The 24,749-nt window shown below is 41.7% G+C and overlaps 1 protein-coding gene across 1 annotated transcript in view; it reads right to left on the reverse strand.

Moving 5' to 3' along the window:
* The window catches only part of ncam1a (neural cell adhesion molecule 1a), a 263,654-nt gene that overhangs the window by 44,166 nt on the left and 194,739 nt on the right, over positions 1–24,749 (reverse strand). The window contains exons 9-13 of the mRNA XM_083927354.1: positions 18,493–18,643; positions 9,627–9,811; positions 9,105–9,201; positions 5,827–5,994; positions 504–629 (exon numbers count right to left, since the gene is read on the reverse strand). Of these exons, the coding sequence (XP_083783480.1) occupies positions 504–629; positions 5,827–5,994; positions 9,105–9,201; positions 9,627–9,811; positions 18,493–18,643 (727 nt within the window). The remainder of the gene's footprint in view (positions 1–503; positions 630–5,826; positions 5,995–9,104; positions 9,202–9,626; positions 9,812–18,492; positions 18,644–24,749) is intronic.

Raw genomic sequence — 24,749 nt, forward strand, 5'->3', positions numbered from 1 at the left:
CCCCTGGCTGCTATATTAACAAAGTGCGTTGTCACTGAACTATAAATACAGAGCTGACACTTCTTCACACTGAGGTATAAATCAGTTTTCAAAACGCACAAGTACTTTCCAGAAAGGCTTTCACTAAATCACCCGAGCTGTGGGTGAAACAGGCCGAGCCCTGTGAAATCAAAGGAGGAACAAGGTGCCTTCGACACTGCAAACATTCACGAGGAAAGGGACACATCATACTGTTCAGTGATGAAGGACACATGGGTTATACTTTGCATAATCAACAGTATTAACCAAGTTTGGATTATGAAGTGGCACTGGCATTTGGGATTTTCGTTCCTTCTGTCCTGGCTGGAAAAGGACTGCACTAGGGGGGCTTGGCATGATACAAAAGGAGAGTGGGGTGAAAGCATCTGGGCTCAGCTAGACATGACAATGCAGCGGAGTGAGCAACAGCATTAGGTTGAAAGCATCGGGTCAGAGGAGACATGAGCAGCGAGAGCAGTACTTACGGACTGGCTCGGTCTTGAAAGTGCTGGCCGGGCTGCTCTCTCCTTCGCCCTTGCCATTGATAGCAGACATCTTGACCTCGTAGGTGGTCTCTGGCTTCAGCCCAACGATGGTGATCATGGTCATGTCTGTTGGAGGTTAGATGGTGTTATTCCATGCAGGAACCCAAGCATAAAAAAGGCATAAGAAATAAAATTATACATATATATATATATATATATATATATATATATATATATATATATAGGTTCCTTGTTCTTCATGTGCAAATGTGAGTGATGCAAAAACATCTATTATGGTGTGTAGGCTGTAGTCCACATCTCTATTTTGGCATCTTAAAATTAAAACCTTGGCTTGTAATACATGCGATATCTCAGATTTTGATGAAGTTTGTCACCACATCAATCATATACTGTATTATAAGCAGGTAATTATAACATCCATATGTATAGACGTTGGGGGACTGCCTGGGGACCCACCAGTTTTGCACTTATTTTTCCATTTTCAAGGGCCAGTAAAGAAAAATATGACATCTGCTTGTGCCTTTCACCATTTTATCTGTGTTCCAGAAGTTACATTTATGAAGCTCTCCAATTCTAAAAATGGCTCCCTTTTTTTTCTGGTGTCAAATAGCATAAACATTTAGTTTACAACTATATGGACTTGTAAATGGTAAATGGACTTGTACTTATAAAGGACCTTTCTAGTCTTCTGACTACTCAAGGCGCTTCACAGTGTTTGTCACATTCACCCGTTCACACAGACATTCACACTGAGGGCAGTGGACATCTACAGACCATCTAATCTGATCTAACCATTCACACCACATTTACACACCCATGCGCAGCACGGGGAGCAATTCGGGGTTTAGTGTCTTTCCCAAGGACACTTCGACATGTGGACCGGGGGAGGTGGGGATCGAACCGCTAATCTCTCAAGTGGAGGATGATCCACTCCTCCACTGAGCCACAGTCGCCTGTGATCCTGGTGATATTTTGCCAATTCTTGTCCCACTGATTCCGTGTTATATCAAATTGCTGTTGAACTGTGGTGTGGAAGTAAATCCAGACAAAGTATTAAGAATAACTGCAAAATAATTTTACACTAACATAGTTTGTAAATGTTTACTACGTACTACATTTCGTTAGACCGTTGTTACCTTATTACCAAGGCTCTGTTGTGATTTCAGTCAGGATAAATACACATTGTGTTTCTTGACTTTGGACATAAAAACCCACTTTGCTGATGTCTCACTATCTAACATAAAGAATAGTCTGTTCACGGCTGAGAACAAATTGAGGCCCGGTGCAAAAAAAGCTCAGAGACATTTGGTTACAGTAACTCAGAGAGAATTCTGAATGTGTTTCACATTGATGTCTCAATGAGAAGGACTTTCAGAATGAAACATGCTCAAGTGACTGCGTGGGGAAACTGCATGAATACAGCTAAAAAGCACAAGGCCAAATTGATTCACTACTAGGCTTTTAGCACAACCTGCATTAGTAAAACTGATGTCGCTGCACAAAGCATTTGTGTTCAGATGAGATTTCCCACAGACCCAGAGTCATTTACCGATGATTACCACATGCTGGTTTCCTCTGCTTCTCTAAAAGGTTATCTCCACAAATCATAACAATCGTTACAAATCCGACTGACTTGTGTGTGTGTTAATCATTACGATGCCGTTGCATGCTTATACCACAGTGTCAAGGACTGTGTATTGATGTCTGACAAATCAATCCTAGAAGCTATTAAGGAAACATAGCCTAAATGATAATGGTTACAGGCTTAAAGCTGCAATATGCAACTTTCACATTAAATGTAATAATAGAGCCCAGTCCTGGCAACAGTGGCCTGATCTGTTTCACATTTTGAGCTATCTGCCTCTGAAATGTTCCTGTCACCGCCCAAACAAAAGAGAGTTGCACGGAGTTTGGTTTGTGGCGCTCGCAGCCCTGAACAATTGCATTTTAAAAATTCATCAGCTGTTGTTTCAAAGCGCCTGTGGACCTTCTCCGGAGTAATAGTAAAAACGAGCTAACAAATGGCAAACCTTGTGCAAATAAGCAACCTATGATGTTGCTGACAGTCCACAGATCTCTGTGCTAAGCAGCACTTTGTTTACTGTCATATTAGAGGCAAGGGTCACATAAAAAATAAAATATACCAAAAGAGTGTTGTTGCATTTAAAAGTGTATGAATCCCTGATACAGAACAGAAATTGTTGCCTTTGGTTTGCATGTTAAGATTTGAACACTGACACCTGTGCAATAACTGAAGGGGGCGGCTGGAAGTATTCTTTAGTATAAGTATTCTTTATTTTTGTCCAAAAAAACCCCAAACAATTAATTGTTTTTACTAAGAAGTGTTGTCCGCGTATCAAAGCGTTACATATATTATTCCATAAAACTCAGCTGTGGTTTTGTACTTTTATAGCGCCTTTCTAGTCTTCACACTTAACATAGACATCCATTCGTACTTAATGATGGTAGTAGATACCTGCCTGCCCATCATCTAACCTAATGTAACCATTCACACCGCATTCACACACCCGTGCAGCACAGGGGGTAATTTAGGGTTCAGTGTCTTGCACAAGGACACTTTGACATGCGGAGGCGCTGGGGATTTACCGCCGATCTTCTGAATAGAGGACGACCCGCTCTACCTCTGAGCCACAGCCGCCCCGGGATAAAAACAGCAAATGCACTCTGTTTTTTTTTTTTTACCCCGGTATGACTATGATTGGCTAAAAACCACCGTGTCTTGGCTTTAAGGCAATTATTAAACATTTATCTGTGACCTGTTTTTGAAGATCTCTATTTTCAGTAAGAATAAATGGGCTCAGGGCTGAGTGCCACTGACGGGGTAGGGAAGTGAAAGTATTGAGAGACTGACTAACACGTTGTTGGTTTTCACAGGATATCAGTTCTATTCAATTCAATTTTATTTATAGTGCCAAATCATAACAAAAGTTATCTCAGGACACTTTACAGAGAAGGTATGGACCACACTCTATGACTTTTTTATGATTAACATAGCATAATTGACCCCAATTCCCCCGTAGAGTACGGTGGCAACGAAAACCTTCACTTTAACAGACAGGAACATCAGACAGACCCAGCTCTGTGGAGAACGACCATCTGTCTTGACCGGTGTGTGATTTGTTGATGATATGAAAATATGTGAATGGTAAAAGTCACAGATATGACACTCATAACCTTTTTTGCACACTTCTGCCGTATGGAAATGATGTGCATAAGCCTGCTGCCATTATGGTTTAGAAAAGAAGTGGATTTGCATCATGCATTTAGCTACAGTACATCGATGCTTGCTACGGACCATATCCAATAAAGTGACATGTGGATATCTAATTCAAAAAAGTGTTATTCAACAAGGTACGGTAAACAGCATAGCAGGTGTACTTTAACTTACTTAGCGTCATGTTTGTACACACTGCAGATGTAGATATTCCTATATGGACCCACAGAGATGGGTGTGGTATCTACATTTGGCAGTACTGTTTTCAAACATGTGATGGCAGCCCTGGCTCACAATATTGTCAGAGACATTAACTAAATATCCCTTTATTGACACATTTCAGACAGTTGATAATTCTGTATCAGTGACAAATGACTTATGTCTCCTCTGGCATGTTGCTCTGAAATAACTAGGCCTTTAGTATTCCTGATTTTACACATTAACACTACACATATACTCAAGTACGCATGCACACTGCAACCGACACGGTCCCATTCGGTGCATGTGTGTTTCGGAAAGGCTTCAATTGATCAGATTTTGGGGTATTTACAGTTTGTGCGTGGGTGCATGTGTTTTGTTTTGTGTCTACGCTGGCATGACAGGCGGCTCCTGGGCCTTGAGTTGACAGCAGGCCTGTCAACAACTGAATGATTCGTCCCATGTGGCAGACAGGACGAGAATCATCAAGATTTGTACGAGGCACAAACCCTCAGTGGGATGGGGATATTATCTGGGGCTTGACAGTGTCTGGGCTGGCTGTCATTTAGACTACGCTATGTTCCACCACTCCTCCTGACATCAGCCACTGTCATGTTTAAATCAGCTCTTGTTGCCAGCTGAAATGTTTTCTGCAGTCTCGGCCCATATTTCCTTCATGTATGAGATGCGCTCTCAAGAAACAAGCCCTAACATATCCGTTCACGAATGCAAAGAGGAACGTGTTAGTGCTCCAGGGATGGTGCTGGGGAAAAAAGGTAACTTTCATAGACTTTGCAGTTGTGTTGGTCTTGTGTTGGCAGTACAGTTCCAACTGTGCTTTGGGTAATGGAAACAGGGAGTGTAGCTGATCTTGCCATGTTGCTACTGTTACACCTGAGTCCTGTCTCCTTTCTTTTTTATATTTGTGATATAACCATTATGTTTTTGTGAAAGCTTCTGCAGGAGAAGTCAGTTCTCTTTGCCACCGTAACGATTACAACATGCGGATAACCTAACAAGGTAAAATCCGACGATTAAGAGGCATGATGTGAAGTATTAATCAGGAGATACTAAGATGCAGCCGATAGATTTGATGCATTTTTCAGAGACGGCAGAAAATACTGACCCTGAAGAGACGGTTAAATAACACCACTTGTATCCACTTTGCTTGATTAGAAGCTTTCAGGGGAAATGTTTGTTAGTGGCGGTGACTCAGGGACCAATTCAACCAAGGGCGCAGATTTTCCTTTCAACATTTGGTGGGAAACAAAAGATCTTAGGATCCAACCCAAAAACATTTTGAGCGTCAATTGTTGTTCTTGCTCTAATTTGTGGCTGTATTGTAGCGGCCTCGACCATGTTATTATCTATTCAAGCAGAGCCTCGTCCTCGCTTCTTCTTCTGTTTTATGGCAGATTTAAACCGCTGCTTTTTGAGGTTGCACACTGCCCCCTACTTTACAGGAAGCATTGTAAAAGTAAAAGTCCCCGGAGCGGTCCTGGTCCTCGTCCAGTCCCAGTCTGGTCAGATGCGTACATGAACTGATGAAGCCTCTTGGATGAGAAGTGAAACGTCTTCCTAGACAAATTGTTTTGAGGATAAAATTCCTCTGCTACTTCCACGTTTTTATTGGAGGGGACAAATGCACATGCTCTAAATATTGAGGAGGGCATGTCTCCTGCGTCCCCCTCCATGATCTGCACCCATGAATTTAACACTGAATCAAGCTGTGGAGAACTCTACATCACAGCAGATGTTGCTCATCAAGTGTTGTTTTTTCCTGTAGTTTTGTAAATCTATTGAGTATGCACATATGTCTCTACATGCAACCATTTAATGCACTTTGATCAGAAGAGATAGGTGACTCACCGTCATTAGCATCATGCTCACTGCCGGTCCAACCCTGGCCGGGCAAACGCCATTCCACTCTGTACTTGATAATGGGCACTCCACCCATGGAGTCGGGTTCCTCAAAATTTACCACTGCTGTGCTGGAGAAGGGTTCCACTTGTTCAATTTCTGGTGATGATGGCACCTCTGCAACAGAGCGTGGGAAAAGCGAATATATATTTACAAAAACTCATTCTGAAAGCTAGCACAGCTGTAGGCGGACTGACAATGCCTGTAGCAGTATACAATGTTTATCACTGAGAAAAATGGCAATTTCCAAGATTCTATTTGAAGAATGTAAATTAAATTTTTTATTTGTTATGATAAGTTAGTTACTGAAAAGTAAAACTGATGGTCTGGTCGTACGAGAGCCTCTGAAATGAAGCCTTTACTCTTTCAGAATGGTGTAAGGAGTTCAGTGTCTCTGCAATGTAGGGCTGCAGGACTGTATATGTGTGCCTTACCAAACTGTGTGTGACTGCACTGGCAGGGAGAGGATTTCATTCAAATGCATTAGGGGAGCTGATGTGGTTGGCTCAGATTGATACCGGCCACTGCAGCATCTACTGATAATGTTATGCTCTGAATCGGCCCCTTTGACAACACGGAGCTGGCATGCCTGTGGTGCCCCAAAACCACTGGTCACCAAATTCTTTAAGATCTGTTAGACATGCCTGAATGAGCCCGCGGTGACCGCTTTACCTCCAGCCTGAGTTGCACTTTGATTCATGAAGATAGGACAGAGTGTCACAGAGATTGAGCACCCTATGCGATAAAGTAGTCTTCTGTAGACACGGCTTTTTTATCTTTCAGGGGCAGGGCTTAATGATGGTTATGAGTATGACAGATGGGTGTTAATTCTATCCATTCAATTTGGACCTAGAGTCTCACTGTTACTGTTCATAAAATTAGATTTAGGGCGACATGGTGGTGTGGTGGTTAGCACTGTTGCCTCACAGTGAGAGGGTTCCTGGTTCTGTGGGGAGTCTGCGTTGGTTTTCTCCGGGTTCTCCGGTTTCCCCCCACATTTCAAAGACGTGCACGTGTTAGGTTCATTGACGACGTCTGTCTCTGTTCGTCTCTATGTGCCCTGCGATAAACTGGCGTCCTGTCCAGGGTGGACCCCGCCTCACGCCCGATGTCAGCTGGGATCGGCTCCAGCCCCCCACGACCCCGACAGGGACAGTTGGTTGAAGATGAATGAATTAAATAAAATTTGATTTAGTATACTCATGTTTTGTTTTTAAATAGAGTAACTCTCTGACCTTTCCTCTAAAAACTTCCACGCTTCTAACGCCATGGCCTTTCATCCAGCGATACCACAGACTTTACATTTTACATCCACCACTGGAAACTTTCGAAGAACAACATCGCCAGTGTGTTGTGCATTCGATGGATCGGTGTCATATTGTTCTATGTAATGAACAACTTTAGTGTGAAACCATGGCTCAGTGCAGGTGATGACAAAGCAAGGCTGAATGTTTTCTTGGTCTAAAAGGTGAAGGAAGGAACAAATCATCAATCCACTTATGCACTGCATGTCTGCAAACCTAGAGCATCTTAACACAAACAGAAACACCACTGCAAATAATCTTACTTCCGTGATGGTAAACCCACTGGATCTTTTCTGGATTCTGTGCTATTAGTATCTAACGAAGAGACGGTTTAATTACCCGTGAAATTGAAATCACTTTGTCAAGTGAACCTCTTTCCCTTGTGCTATTTGTCGAACTTTCTCATTGACATATCAATGTGGAAAATAAACCGTGAGGATATATTTGAGTTGGGTTCCTGTTTGGTACCCTCTTGCGTCCCACTATGGTTGCAGGGAGTCACTTTAGGCATAGTAATGAGTTATGCAGAGATAAAACACCTCAAAGAGCCTGAGTATATTACACAGCAGCAGAGGTTGTTAGCGCAATTAATTCAACTTCTCTGTATTTAGACAAAGTCCTGAGTGACCTCACTCCTCTAATGGGTCCAAAACAATTTGCATACCAAATAAAGCTAAAACAAACCGACTAAAGTGCAAATAAATTACTACTTAAAAGAACAGTTCCACCGAGATTTAAGTTTTGCTCATTACCTGACTGTGCTGTGGAGCGCCTTTGTGATTCTCGATACTGTCTGACTTTTTTTTCTATCTACAACTACACGCTGCCTTCTGGACACCTTTTCTCATAGCCCTGCTTCTGATTGCCTTTGGAATTTATTTTACAATCAGCTGTCCATAACTTCGAATGGGCCTTGCACCAGGATAAATTACAGACATTAAACAACCATTTTGAATAGTTTAAGTGGTGGTCTCTCTCTGCACAACTAAAATGGCTTCACCAGTCACGCAGCTCGACCACGTGTCTGAAAAAGACATTACATACATACACACGTTTGTAAAATGCGTTCCAAAGAAATCTCTTGGGGAGTATTCATTTGAATCCCTAATATACATCGTTGTTAACAATAGTTAATTGAAGAAATAATGCTGCATGATGAAGTGGAAGGCTCCAAATAGACCCTGGGATCAGTATCAGTGGATATTGCTTCAAGCAATTGGTAATCAGCCCCAAGCATCGTGAATCTCTTCTTTTTTTGTTTTCTTTGGCATAAAGCAGGGGGGTCAAAGTGATCCAGTATAGGCCGCTGTGGCTGCAGGTTTTCATTCCAACCAATCAAAAACACACCTGGTCCAACAAATCAACTGTGTGGAGACAGTTCAGGTGATTGAATGAGTTGAGTCAGGTGTTTTCTTGATTGGTTGGAATGAAAACCTGCAGCCACACGGCCCTTTACTGGATCAGTTTGACACCCCTGGCATAAAGCATCACAGGTCATCGAATCTCCAACATGGGCTCATCCCTATGTTCCCTGGGTCCTATGTTCCCTGGTCGCATAAGCCTTTGCCTTCGCTGATTTAATTTAGTTTAGTTTAGTGTATTTTTGTTAGGGTTAGGGGGTAGGGTAAGGGTCTACATAAGCTTACTTGCCCGGGAATCAGGCACTGATTGTGGAAAAATGACGGATCGGTGAACATAGGACCCTTTCTGTGACAAGCGGGGAACATCTTTTTCTTAAAAAAAAGGGCCCTATGTTCCCCGGCCACATACAAAGCAGGGAACATAGGACCCTGGAAACATAGGTACGCGCCCCCCAACAGTTTCCACTTTAACCCCATTTGAGATTTAACATAATTACATTTTTTCTTCAAACTTTTGTGTCATTTTCAGTTAAATGTAACGCTTTATTCATGGTGAACACACCTGCTTGGATAAGAAGGAACTCCTTCGACTCAGTTCCCATCACATTGGCTGCTGTGCAGTTGTAGCTCCCAAAGTCATTCTGAGACTCAGGGGTAATCTGAAACATAGAAAAGGACAAAAACACAGAGAGGTCATATGGCGAGGGACTGCAGGTGAACAAGAAATAACCACAACCAGGAACTGAGTAAAGAACTTGAATATGTACCTCATTATATATTCATTTGTTATTGGTTTTGTGCAATTAAGCAGTTTATTCATGTATTTTGAGAGTGATTTATTTGCGGCTTGTTGCATGCATACAGATGCATCTACTGAAGAAACTAATCATTACACAGTGGTTCATGGACGTAGCATCTTGCACTCTGTACTCAATAACTTGTCTTCTATTACAATCCTTGATTCATAGTTACTCCATAGGTTTTTTTTAGCTAATCATGTGAAAGATGAAATACTGTTAATTTTGAAAACGCCTCTCTCTGTTATTTTAACTCCTGTCCTTTATGTCAGCGAGGTGCAGCTCACCTCCAGGTAGCTGATGGTGGGTGTGTTGTAGATCTTCATGTTGGTGGTGTTGGCAGAGGGCAGCTGGAGGCCGTCTCTAAACCAAACCACTGAGGCCCCGGGGTGAGCCTGCACCTCACAGCTGATGTTGGCCGCATTTCCTTCCCACGTGTACACTGTCACTGGACCCTGGATCTTTGGAGAATCTGCAGCAACACACAGGGGTGTAAAGATGGAAAACATCACAAGAGGAAAGTTTGGAGCACTTTACTGATAATCTAAAGTGTTGACGCCTTCAATTCTGGTTCATCTGGCTGGGAGACAGCCAACAAACCACAGGGTATATAATGATTGATGCTGCATGTGTGTATGTGTTCAAGGTAGGTTTGTGCTATGGATCTTAATAGTAAAAAAAACGTACATATTTTCTTGCTTTTCAGCCACTTTAATTGTACGTTTCCAAAAAGACAAGGAAGGATTTAGAGTCAGAAGAACATGGAAGCAAGAGGATTCAACTGAACCTACACTGGGAAACATTCAGAGGGAATGTTGACTGGAAACGATTCTTTTAAACGTGAAACTAAAGTGAGGAAAGTAAATAGCAATGTTGCATGCCTTAGTATACATCATCAGACACAGAATCAGGACAATATCTGGTGTACCAGGCAGGTGCACATAGTCTGATGAAATAAATAAAAGTACAAAAAAGGTTTTGTGCTTCAATTAAACGATGAAAATCATCAAGACTTTGCTGGATGGATGCATGTTCCATTTTCTTTAGTTTACGGGATTCGATCATCTCTAACAAAGGAATACTTTATTTATCCCTTTGTAGCTAACTACTAAAGACTTTCAGGATCTCAGAAATGCTCTTCTGCTCAAACCTCAAGACATTTGTTTGTAGCACACTGATGTTGTGGTGCATTAACTACATAGCAGCTTATATTTGACTATTTTGAATTTTAATGGCAAAATGGCAACACTAGTTGTTTCCTTGCTCTCATATTTTGCAGGGCTGTCTAATTGCTACAGAGGCAACTTGGTCTACAGAAGAGATAATGCCCTATGGGAATTTAAAATGAACCGAGAGGTCCTCAGACTAAGTCACATTTGCTAGGCTAGCAAATCATGGCAAAAATCGAGATGTCTACACTAGGCGGTATGTGCCATTTTGCTAATGCATTGTCATTTTTATCTGACAGGGATCTGAATGGAATATTTTCTCCCAGTACTAACTCTCAGATTCATTCTAGAAGTGTGTGCAAACAGGGAGAGAGCAAATGTTGATTGATTCTACATCATTTTTACAAAAGCGCAACTATAATCATCGAAGCTGTCAAATCTCTGTAGGAGAAATGATTTGAATCAGTCAGCTGGAAAATGCCACATGGCTTCTTCTATCTCAGGTTCAAAGAATTGTGGAATGGCAATATTGTCTTCCTTTCCTGAAGCATCCCTTTTTTCAGCATTTCCAGCTGATCTTAAAATGGCTGCCAGTGAGATACTTCATTTAGAAATGTTTGCAATCAAAAAAGACATTTGAAGAACCCTCCCGAGGGCAGCTGGAGCAATCCCAGCAGTGCTGCTGACAGAACCTGCTATCTTAAAGGCAAACACATGCTACTGTAGTAAAATGGATGTAATTCTCTTACTTCTATACATCCAAGGAAAGGTCTTTTATGATATCCACTCAAGTTTTAAAGACAATCTAAGGTGGTTTGATGGAACATTAAATTACAAAGACAAAAAGTCTGTTTTATGGGAAAATTCTCCAGCTCAGCAATTACAAAAACTTTAATCTCTCAAAGGACTGGTTGTCATTATTACACAGTAAGTTGAATATGGTCTTTTAGTCGGACGTAACATGAATTCAAAATACTATTTCCAGGTCCAAACACGCCGTTCGAACAAAACAAAATACAAAAAAACCCCTGTTCAAACAACAGGATACACAGCACTGAAGCATTGTAGAAACACACAGCTTGGACTGGCTTGGACCCAGAAATAGAAGTCTGAAAGAGTGTGACGTCACCACTTAAGACCAGATAGGCACACAACAGGAGTAAGCAAGAGCCGTGAGTCAACACATAACAGAGCTGAATTTTTGTTACTTCTCTACAATTCAGCAGGTTCATTTTGGGTTTGATGAATATCAGAACCTTCCTCTAACTGCAACAGCTATATTTGAGTTCAACCAATACCATAGCAGCCTTAATTTGTAACATCAACATTGTAAGAGGCTAAAACAGGTGATTTTTCTGCAATGTCTCCTCTTATCATACCCTGTTCACATCACCGTGTAGTGGTTGTGATGCAGTAAAGTATGCGTTGCTTCCTGAGTGCTGTGAAATGCTGCGGCCCCTGACACTGCTGGGGCTTCACTCCTGACCCTGGATCCTTGAAATCTCTGCAGTGTGCTGAAGCTGGAATTGATGGATGTGGCTAAGTCAATAAATGCTCCATCTCCTGCAGCCCTGATTAGACTCTCTCTCTCTTTTTCTATACACGCTGCTATTGGGTCTTACCACTACAGTGCCTAGGACCTGCCTTTTTGATTTCTGTAGCCTCCTAGGCCGGTCTCCGTGAGAATATTGATACGTTAGCAAATAACAGGAATGTATCGTTTAATGGTGCAACATTAAATACATACAAAACAGCAATGACTACAATACTATGGGATGATAAACAGTAGACACGGGTTAGGTAAAACTACAGTTACATTTGTAGGAATTTAGGAATTAAGTATGTTGTCAACACCAGGAGTGAAAGAGTATGCACAAGCACTGCAACCCTGAATGTATCTGGACATTAACCAGAGGATTTATGTATAAGAACCCAAATGTCCAAAACAGTTGGATCGGACAGTTTATTGTCTGTATAATTTCCAATTAAACCCATGTATGAAGGGAGCAGTTCACTGTCCCGCAAATTCAAAGCGAGCAAGTGGGCGTGTTGATGACGTTTCTATCATGCGGCTGAAGTGAAACCGGATGAAAACAAACCTCTAGTGGTGAAGAAGAAGAAGGTGATTTACATGAAGATGCCAACAAAAATATCTAATTGGAGAGACTATGGAACTTCTACCACTAAGGGTCGATGCTGAAATGGTCAGAGAAGAATGGTTATTACCAAATTACAAACCGTTATGTCCTGACTCCTACACACCCTACCCCAGCGCCACCCCTCATCTGTAACGGAGTATTTCCAGTAAACAAGAACATGGCTGAGACAGTGTCGGGAAACTCCCGAGTGTCTGGACCTGATTCTCTATATTTCCAAGTGTTTTCTTTTTTCTATGCCATACGCCAGGCTCTGTCCACGTGTGCATCAATATTTACATTTAAAGAGATGTCTTGCTGATCGTAATCGAGGTCTGTGTCATGGACAGTGTTTTGCCTGTCTCTACAGAGAGTCACGGAAGCGTTTGCATCCGGTGGCTATTGGCAGATCTCTGATGCTCGTTCCTCGGAGGCTTCTGTTACTGAGACAGATCGAACACTAAACATAACGCCCACATTGGCAGGATGCATTTTTTGTAGCACAATCAAATTCCAAGTGTTACAGAGTGATTAGACACTGGGGATGAGTATGTTGTGCATATTTAAAGCATGTTATTAAATACTGGACATACTGTATGTCAATTTATATTGGCACCAAACAATGGTCCTCTGCAGCCTCAGTCTTAAAACATGGGCATAATGATAATAATTATAAGTGCAGTCCCAGAGGCTACCAAATAAAGTGTTCTGAACTCGTCAATTATATAATACAAGCAATGCATATGGGTTAAAATGTGTAAGTGTATAAACAGCAGGACAGAGGTGGGTGGATAAGAAGGGGCCTGCTTGCGGCTCAACATGTTGCCATTAGACATTCATACTAAACAAACCTCAGCTGCTGACAAAACGGAGCTCACACAGAGACGTTATTAACACTTTCCTTTCAGTCCTTCAGCAGCAGTCGAAGACATACTCAGCCCGGCTAATGGGATCACGCTGTGCAGCAGATAGAAAGTTCCATGCTTAGATAAGGTCTTTATTGTGTGAGTGGGCATACATGGACGGAAGGGACAGAGACAGAGTTGTGCTCAAGACAAAGCACCTTTTCTTATCGATAATTGCTTGGCAACAGTGAATCAGCTACCTGATTACTTGGTGATTACTCTATAGCCAACTGCCAGCACTCAAACAACTCTATCAATGCTGCGTTGTGATTATATCACTTAGCAAATTGCTGGCACACTGAGAGCAAGGCATATTAATACAATTAAGTCTTCATTGGTTTTATGTATCTCTTTCTTTTTTATCAAGGCAACAGTCAATAGATTTCAAAACAAGGGATCAGGTATGATTCGGCTGCAATTGTGCAAATCCAATCTTTCAAAGGATATGTTTCTAAGCTATGCGAAGTGACTTCATGAAACACACTGGGGCAATTGTACAGTCAGTAATTATGTCTGTTTCTCCTGAGAATAGCTAAATGTAAGGATATACAGTCTCAGTTTTGTTTTGTCTCTGGAGTCCAGCACTAGCTCGGTATAGCCAGACTAATACACAAATGTGCATTAGTCTAGAACCTCTCAGTTAAATTCGATTTCCAAGGGGTGTTATCAGTGAGATGCCTCTGGATGCAACTGGATAGACCTACAAGCAATACGTGCAAATAAGGGTGTTGCTTCTGTTTTTAGGCAGAAAAAAATGGCTGCCCGGTCACAAACTTTCTCAAATGACAGCTAAACGGTGTGGCAGGTGGCTGATCGGTTAGAGCATCCCCCCCCCCCTCTCTCTCACCCCTTTTCCTGTCTGTCCTCTGTTATAAAAAGACAGCCAAAAAAGTCTCTAAATATAGTGAGAAAATCTTGATTCATATTTGTTGTCTTGAGCCTGGTGCTTCACGCTCGACATAGCACGCTTGTTAAGTTCAGTACTACATTCTAGCGCGTGGCTCCTCTGTCAGTCATTGTCTTAAACCCGCCCCACAAGAGATGAAAAGCTGTGATTATTCCGCCCATGGCCTGGCTTGCAAATCCGTTTGAATCCAAGGGAGAACAGACGTATCCACCAGGGCAGAGGAAACATGAGCTCAGCAGAGTCGTCTGAATCCCGAGCGCGTCCAGCACATCAGAGATGAAGCCAAACAGTGACTATGACATTAAAGTGCTGACTTAAGACTTTAACTTGAGGGTGTACATTCCCAACACATTTCCCATGTAGAAACGGTTAAATAGACGAAATACAGTACACATACAGTGCATACATAAAGGAGGGCCAGTCTAATAATGTTGACCCTACATGGATATAAACACTTTCAAACAATTAAACCTTATTATCACGGCTACATTTGAAATGCTGGAGTATAGAGGCCCAAATGTAGTGTTGGATATATAGTGTGTCATTCAGACTTTACAGCATTTCTTGTAGCCTAACATTTAAAGAATATTTTGGACATCTGGATGATCCCATCTCTCACCTCACGACTCCTGTCAGTCTTTAACATATAATCAGAGGCAAAATGGTCATTTGTAGTCGGGCGTTAGGTTGCTCAAAGACCATAGTAATTAGAAAGCTGCACAGAATAGAGAAACGTTTCACCTCCAAAGCCACTGTACCTTGAGGCTTTGTCAGAACTAAGACTTTTGTTTCCATGGTAACAGATCACAGTGGTACCACTGACCCAGCAAACGTTACAATTAATTTCCAGAAAACACAGGTGACTGCCCAGACACTGTAACTTTAGAAACATTTCTTTGGTCTCAACGAGCCCTTCACTCGGTCCTCCTTTCGTTTTTTATTTCCGTATGTATCTATATGCATCCAGCGTGTCCATAAACTGCATCATCAGTCATTGCAAGTAAATCTTGTTTCAAAGGTTGAGGCTGTTACTTCATTTGCCATGTTTTTGAGTCAAAATTGTAAAAAAAAACTAACACAGTCATGAATCAGGTAGCTTTGTGCATCTGATGCCAAGCAGCCCATTGAACTTGTAATGTATAAGTTCGTTCAAGCTTCGGACATTGTGTGGAAATGATGCAATAACTTATTGAATATGAGTTACACCATAAAAGTTAGGTATTGTTGCATAGCCAGACCTCCGCGGCTCTGTGTCAGTTCTTGAGTATGGTCTGACCACAGCTGCTTACAATTCTGGGATCCTCTTGTTGTTGTTTCTTTAAGCCAATCCCAATTTTTCTTGGGAGGCCCTAAGCCCTGGATGCAGCAGCAGCATAGATAGCTGAGACAGCGGAGGACGACTTACATCCAGCATGTCTCGATGTCAGGTTTTATCCCTGCACCGTACACTGGTGAGCCAGACTAGGTAAAACGCAGAGTTATGGTAAAACTTACACCTTACCTGAGCAGGTAATAAGCAGTACCTTGCTGTAACTGTAATTCTGGGGACAAATGTTAAAACTTTATTTCATATTTACACCATCACATTTCCTGTGACGGACTACGTCCCTTTGCGTTCATGACGTCACTGACACGCATTCTCAGAATTACGCTGTGCAGTGACTTTATGCCCTTTCACTGAGGTGAGATGGGAAAGGCTGCTGGCACCCCCTTGGTTGCTTGTATAAAAAACTTGTCAAATGTCAAGTGTTGACTTCTGCAGAATCTCTTCTCTAAGATAGACGTTTTCAAAAGACTTGCTGATGTTATTATCTATGACAGTATTTGTCGATCGATTGATATCGTCAAAAATGTGTCTTTTTGAGTCTTTTTGGCATCTTTTTGTGTCTTTTTGTGTATTTTTTGTGTCTTTTTGTGTCTTTTGTGTCTTTTTTGCGTCTTTTTTGCGTCTTTTTGTGTCTTTTTGTGTCTTTTTTGTGTCTTTTTGTGTCCTTTTTGTGTCTTTTTGTGTCTTTTTGTGTCTTTGTGTGTGTATTTATATGATAAATATGATAAATATAAATAAATATAATAATAATATAATCCGTCTCATTATTTTACATGTCTATCTGTCTTAGTTACTTCACAAGTGATTGCATACATCACCTTCTCTTCAGTCGGTCGTAGCAGTGTCTTTCTTTCCATTTTATGTAAAGAAAATGCATTAGCTGAAACTTCACTCTATGCGACAATGTTTATAAGGGGCAACTCAATTAAATTAGAGTGATTGGGCGAATGAGCAGAGTAGCACCCGTAATGTGAAACTAACCTGTTCCAGCCGAGCAATAAGTGTTGACTTTATTCTTGAACTTAAAATCCATCTTGTGTTGAGCTGGTGCAACGGGCTGCAGAACTCTCTCTGAAGATGGAATATTTGTCTTGTCTGTCAGTGTGTTTGTGCAAAGCTAGTGTTATTGATTTTTCTGCCTACAGGTAAAATAAACAGCTAATGAACAAAGCCCAGAAAAGCTGCCAGGCTGCTGTCAAAAGCCATTTTAGGAAACAGATGAAATCACTACTTGAGGAGAAACCGACATGTCGAGAAAGTCTGGGCACTAAAAATGTCAATTACAACGCAATTACTCCTGGAATATACTGAACATTGCAGCCCGACAATATATCCCGGTCAAAAAAATGGGATTCTACAATGGACGCCATGACATGTCGTTTGTGTCTTGGGTGAATGTGGAGACAGGAGCAGCCGCTGCATGATGTTCCAGGTCATTGCCAACAACAGACAGATGTACACCTGCTACAAAGTTTCCTTGAGAAGAATTCTTCTAGCCTTTACACATCACACCGGTCCTTGAATCACCGCACTGGCTTTCTGTGTGTCACAGGATAGATTTAAAGTCCCTTTACTTGTCAGAGGGCTAAATGGTTTCGGGCCTAAACACAGTCCTAATTTACTTGGACGTTATGAAGCACGGAGACCCCTGAGGTTATCTGGGACAGGTTTACTCAGTGTACCCGGGATCAAAACCAAGTGAGTCGAAGCAGCTTTTAGTTTCTGTGGAACAAGCCTGCCGAATACCTGTCAGGACAATTCAACCAGCACCTATATTTTTCCCCGCTATTGGTAGAAGAAGAAGAATTACTTTATTAATCCCGCAAGGGGAAATTCAATTTTTTTCACTCTGTTGTTATTCATGTTACACACACACATGCCTGGAATATACACACATGCACAAACAGCACCTTTATGAATGCAATTAATGGAGAGATGTCAGAGCGAGGGGGCTGCCAATGGATCGGCGCCCCGAGCAGCTGGGGGTTCGGTGCCTTTCTCAACAGCACCTCAGAGATGAACTGGCACCTCTCCAACCACTAGTCTACAGTCCACACAGGGATCATGAATGGACCCTCTGGTTCCCAGCCGAGTCACCTATGGACTGAGCTACTGCCGCCCCTAATTCACTATATTATTTACAGCAGTTTTACTAAAATTAGATACACAACTCATTTTGAATCTGTAACTATTTGTTTGCTTGGTTTTGCTTTCTGTTGTTATTGTCTTTTAGACTTAAATTTAATGCACTTTTATGCCTTTTCTTTAAATTTCCTTGTGTCAGAATGATGCTTACTGTAAGCACTTCAGACACTACTTTCCCGAAGCATGGATGATGATGCACTCACTCACACATCTATTCTTTGACCTAACAATATGTGAAGTAGTGGCTGTGCATAGAAATAGGATTCTTGCCATGTGAAAAATATTATATATATCTGACATTCATTAATATGAGACATTTGTTGGAAAATAGTCTAAATAAAACTACACAATGATGTTATTTTTTAACATTTGGTGAAATACATTTGTTTGCTTTCACTCAGAGAGAAGATTAAACGTAAAAATGACAACATGTGCAACAGTCAACAGTAACAACAGCTGTTAATTATCTTCGCTTCATTTATTCATGATGAATTAGAGCGTCACAAACTAGAGCTGATGTGTATTGACAGCACTGATAAAGTGTAGGGAGAGTTGGGTGACTTACAGCGGACCTCCAGGTACATGTGCTGGTTGTCCTGGCCGATGGAGTTGCTGGCGGTGCAGAGATAGTGGCCGGCGTACGTGAACAAGACGTTTTTCAAGGTGAGAGAGGACACCCGTGCGTGGCTGCGTACCACGATATTTCTATCAAGGCTCTACAAAGAAAAGGAGAAAGTCGTTAGTCTCGTTTTTTATTAGTCAGTCAAAACACTGGGAGCTACAAAACAAGAAAGAGGTGGTTCTAAAAAATACAAGATGAACTGGGAACTGAACTTCATCAACCAAATAAAAAACTGTGATAAACATGTTTGATCGACAGGTGGTCTATAATGTAGAAAGTGTAGTGCAGAGACACCAGGTGATGAGCCGCTGGATGGAGAAAACATAAAATATAAAACCCCAACAATAAGTTTTGAACACAACATTGACAAGAACAGAAAAACAGAGAATCTTGTTTAGACTGGAGGCTGGTGCGCTTCATTTTTAATGGAGTAAAAATCAAAAGGAAGAGGCTGGTGATGTTCTTTGTTCTATAGTTTTCCTATTGTGAGGTAAGCCAGAGACAGGATGGGACTACAACTGAACTAAAATAAAGAGATACACCAGCCGTATCCTTTACAGTCTGGATGTTACTTGAGTTCTAGGTCAAGGTAAATGTCATTATCCCTGGTTAAGGAAATGCATGCGGCCAAGGCACACACAGTAGTGCTAAAATCATCCAAATATAGTAGTCAGCACACACAAACAGCACCACACTGGAGATTACGGCCCCTGAGAAACCATCCCTGCATTAGCATGGTAATCAGCGAGTGCACAAAGCCCAGGGGAGAAAAGTTAACTTCTACAGTATGACGATTGCAGTCACTTCCATTTAGCAGTCTAGGTGCAGGTTTACAGACAGTCTAATTGCAATGGAACACTATAATTGCAGTTGTGACAAGCAAATTGTTAGACCTTGTTTTCATTTTCCGTTTGCAGACCACTTGTTTGATCCCGTTGTATTGTGGATATGCAGCGTCACTGACGATGCATTAGAAGAAGCTCTCAGTGCAGGTGTCAGGCTGGTATCTGAGTAAACCCAATGACCTCACTTCCCTAACCTAGGTGCAGTGCTCACGTTACTAAATACAAAGATAAGGCCAAAGGACGGGGTGCTTTGTGTTCTGTTGTTCTTTGTTCTCAGTGATGCATTACGTCACATCTTTCATTTTTCCCACAAATTTAATGTAAGCTTCTCACCGGGACGGCATCTGAGCTATAAAATGCAGCAGAAGGTAGCAGCAAAAAAACCTAAAAACATCAATAATGAAGAAGGAAGAATGATGTACCGGGCCTTACAAAAACCCTCGCTATTAAATATATAGTCACAGCTTTCCTTCCCTCTGGGAGACACATTGTTTAAACCGACAGGGGATGTACATCTTCTTTTTACCTGCCGCGATTTGCTTTATCGTTTTGAGGCATTCTAGGTGCTTCAGCGTTTGTGTTTGTATAAATAATTGAATAGTATTGGCTGTATAAGCGCTATAGAATGAAGTGTTATTCTCTACAAAGCACGGGGATGCAGATGTGGCAGAATCATTTCTGCTGTTCACTGGAGATCTGAGGGAGTGTCCTGGAACATTTTGAAAGGGCAGCATTAATCTTGCCTTGCTGCAGCGACACAGGGAGAAGCTGCACCGGGCACACTGTTGAAATGTAAACAGCGATGAGGTTAATGGAGAATAATACCTTAATGATGCAACAGAGGTAGAAGCGTAGAGGCGTACATTTGAACACGATTTATTCATTAACTCCAATGAAAGGTTTTAATTATACGACTTTGACTCACCACCAAATTAATTATAACAGCGGACTTGTAATGCGGGGCATGGGAATGACGCTCCTTGGTGTAGTCGCTGATATTTGGCTTTGAAGGATAGAGTTGACAGTGTTACATAACCTGTAATACATGCGTTTGACATGTCATGTATTCTGTACCTACGACTGTTAAAAGGAGGAGAGTGGAGACACAATCCTCACAGGCTGTATTTATCACTGCTGCAGTGAAAAAATACCCCTGTTTACTCTTTACGTGCTGCTTCTTATTTTCACTTCATTTTAAATCAAAGCTGTCAATGGTAGCTCTCACACTAATCAAGGTGCAAGAACCTTTTTCCCCCCTTCCCACCGCCTACTACACAGACTGACTGGCTATAAAAAGATGATGCCGCATTGACGTCATACTAGATTTCTGTTAATACTGTACATATTGACTAGGAACAAATGTTCATATTATAATGCACTATAAATGTGGTCTTCATAGAAAGTGTTACCACATTTTTTAATACCACTGAGGATATTGGGAATGCAGTTTTGAAGGTATTTCATCATAAACTAATTGATTAACTGGGAATCTTTCATCTGATGATGGCACCACATGACAAGTCAGGGATCACCAAAGTCATTACAGTCGGTCCTGTGGGTAACGTTGTTGTCTGTTTTCACAGAGCAATTCCTTTTGCAGCAAAACACTTCCACCTGCTTTGAAGCTATTTTGTTTTTTTTACTCTGCTAAAATTGTGTGTCATCTTTTACATTATTTCCCTGCATTGTCTGGCTGTGTCACGGTTTCAGACAACTCCTCAGTTTCACCTTTTCTTTTCTTAACGCTGACTCACGCTCCTTCGTATTAGCCCGGTGAGATCATCCTGATCTCTGAGCTCCATCGTATTTTACTTGCAGATCACTCTGGTAGCGTGCGGCAGAGCAAATTTGGAGAGGTTTGCCAAGTGACCGAACCAATCAGCGTTGGTTTTGAGGCAGATTTAAGTGTGATGAAACAAAAAGCGACTGTTCAGTGTGAACAACATGGCGGCTTCCGCGGATGAGATGAGCGCAATTATCGAGCAAGGCGCTCGCTAACACTTTTTTCTCTTGGATCCTTCTGTTGAATATGGACCGGTCACCTGAAATTGGGCCGTTTAACCGTAAAGTCACATTACACAAACGGCAAATATCCTTTACCCACATGTTGTTTACCTGCTGAGCTTTGCCTGGACGCTGTTAGTACGTCATACGCTTTATTGATCTGATCCATTTGAACCAGTGTTTTTGTCCCTTCCCAAAAGATCTCCAAACGAGAGTTCCCAGATGGATATGCTGAGCATGTGAGAATTATGCCAATCAATACATCTGGCGAAGTCAGGTTGTCTTTGTACGGCCTCCTCGTCTTAATCACAACTAAGGGTCTAAAGCATGGGTGTCAGACTGATCCAGTAAAGGGCCGTGTGGCTGCAGGTTTTCATTCCAACCAAGCAAGAACACACCTGACTCGACTCATTCAATCACCTGAACTGTCTTCATGCAGTTGATTTGTTGGATCAGGTGTGTTTTTGCTTGGTTGGAATGAAAACCTGCAGCCACACGGCCCTTTACTGGATCAGTTTGACACCCCTGGTCTAAAGTATAGGTCGCCCCAATACAAATGCTGTAATAAAATGCCTACATTTGTTGTTGCCACCTTTGGTGTGATGTGACAACATATCTCCTTTTCCAATTTCTCACATTTAGTATTACCTCCTGAGCAGTGCCTACACCGGTATGTTGTTTTTCATTATATCATTTAAAAGGATGATTAGACTGATGAAAGTAGAGCTGTCTGTCCTGATCAGAGCCACTACACCTAAAAATACATTTAGGATCAGCTGTCTCCCAATTCACGAGCTGGATTCTCAAACTAAGTCAAGTTCAAGAAGTCTTTGTCAATCAAAAGAAAAAATAAATTACTTTCAGCTTGCCCTGGTGGTCTAGACGTCCTTGTATTAAGTTGTGCACCAAGAATCTACAAAGCCGTTTATAATGGATGAGTGGTGTGTATTGTAATGTTAATTCTCTGTACTCAACATATGTCCAAGCTGCTCCTAAGAACACACTGTAGCCTCGCTTCCATTATTTACTCTAGTCTTCCTAGTTTCACCACCAAATCTATCACTGATGAATTGTAATTCAAATGTGTGATCAATATGACGTGGGATCTTTCCTACCCTTATAGTTTGAGCTGATGAAGAACGCCTTAATACCCTCTTCAGCACTGCTGACATCAATGGCATTCAGCAGTTAGCTTATTATAATTGCCCTTGATCTCATGCTGCTTTGTCGTGCCCTTCTCAATGAAATGAAGACACACTGTAATGGCTTTAAAGTTCTCTTCCGCAGGATATCACCATTCAGGATCCATTCAACATCACGACTCATCAATGTGCCTCCTGCCAACCCTGTCCACCCCAAACCTCATCCATTATAAACATGCTTGTGATGCGTCAAAAACAAACTTTAATCTGGGGGGAAATAGAAAACATGTTTTCATTAAACATATTAAAGAATCTGTTAAAGCAGGGGATCAGAAGTCTTAGGGGAAAGGGCTACTACTGCAAACAGGGCCCAATCTATTACCAGTGACTACAGATTGGTTTGACCCCTGCCATGCTATTAGAAGAGTATTCATCCACAGGTTATCATGGCGGGCTGCATCAAAATATTTCACATGGAAACATTTCCGTCTCCATTGCTGTGCAGAACCATAGACTGGTGATATCCTTAGACACATCATTTATAGAGACTGTTACCTCTAATGTCCTTTGCATAACTTGTTGTATAACTCTATGTGTCTTACCTGTTTGTGCTATGTATTCACCTACTGTGAAAATAATTTTCTCTTTCAGGACAAATAAACTATCTATATTTTATCTGCACAGCCAGATGCAAGCTGCTGTATCAGGTTAAACAAGCTATTTTCTACTCTTACTCCTGTCACCCTGCAGAGACAAACAGTTTAAGAAAAAACAGTGGGAAGAAGAGAAAGAGACGCGTAAACAGTTAAGGACATGCACTAGAAACACATTTCCCCACTGGCAATCATCTACTGACAAAGAGCAATACTCAACTACAGCAAGAAGCCACATTTTTTACATCTACTAGCAGTAGCTGGCTGTTACAATGCAGGGAAAAGCTACAGAGAGGAGACCGTCACCGAATAATGAAACCTCCTACAAGGAATGCATGTACTTGCACAGTTCAATAGTGTGTTAAACAAACTTCACGTGAATGTCACAAAAACAAGGAAGTAATAATTCAACACTGAATTGTGTCATTGGCTGGTGAAATTATTAAAACCAGTCTGAGGTGCAAGGAATGATTTGAGAAGAACCATGCTGTCAGAACACTGGGTGTGTGCGGAGACTCTGCACGCTGTCAGGGTTGGCACTCTGCGTCTCTCTCTGCGCCGACAGTGTTTATCTGACACTGAGGTGAGTGTCTGTAAAGGTTTCAACCTGGTTCTGACTGGTCTGCAGATTTCAAAGCGTTCAGCAGAAGCAGACATTGTGTGACAGTGAAATCACCAGTAAATGTATGGTGTAGGTTACAGGTTGCCCCCTAAAAAAAAACTGCAGCTCCTCGGCTGCCTCACAGCTGGGTAAAAGTCAAGGGAGAGTCCGTGAGATTAATCCGGAGCAGAGCGTGCTGCTCTCTGGCTCCAGCCACACCACTCTCTGCCCAAGCTAAAGCGTGTATTGTCAAAAAAATAGATTGGTGCCTATTTAATCCTTCAGGTCACGTTTAAGACCGTGAGACGGGAGCCTGTCGGAGCTGGTGCAGACATTGGAATTGGTTAATTGAGAGTGTGAGACGGGCGAGTGAAAACGCTTCTGAGATGCCTGTGGTCTAGACGCAGGGTTAGAGTTCTTGCACACAGCCCAAAATTATGAGCTGCACAAGTTCATTCATCATGTGCTTTTATTAAGGGTTACATTGTTTCATGGGGTTCATTTAGTAGTTTTACAGTGAAGCTTAGTAATGTAAATCAATTCCTTCTCTTCGTGTGTGTGTGTGTGTGTGGCAGTGCGTTGAGTGAGCTTGTTATATTGTGTTGTGGAGGGCCAAGCGTTTGCATGTTTCTTTGCAGACACCGCAGCAGGCAGCTCTTTTATAATAGTGTTTGAGGTTTAAAATAAAAAGTTGAATTGATTATTAACATATTGTCACTGGTGTTCTAGGAGATGTAACAAGATCTTAATTTGGGTGAACTGACCTTTACCAGTAAGACCGATGTGCAAATGACTGAAGGTGTCAGCTGCTGTAGAGTGCGGCTTCAGTAAAAACATGCAGGCTCTTGGCTTATTATAGTAGGCTACACCATTTAAAACCACTCAGATTTAGTAAAGCTTGGTGTGTTAGAGCCATGTCTGGCCATCAGCAGAGCAGACAGTGTTTTCTTCCCCC

The sequence above is a fragment of the Echiichthys vipera genome (assembly GCF_963691815.1).
Source record: "Echiichthys vipera genome assembly, chromosome: 14".
Lineage (NCBI taxonomy): Eukaryota > Metazoa > Chordata > Actinopteri > Perciformes > Trachinidae > Echiichthys > Echiichthys vipera.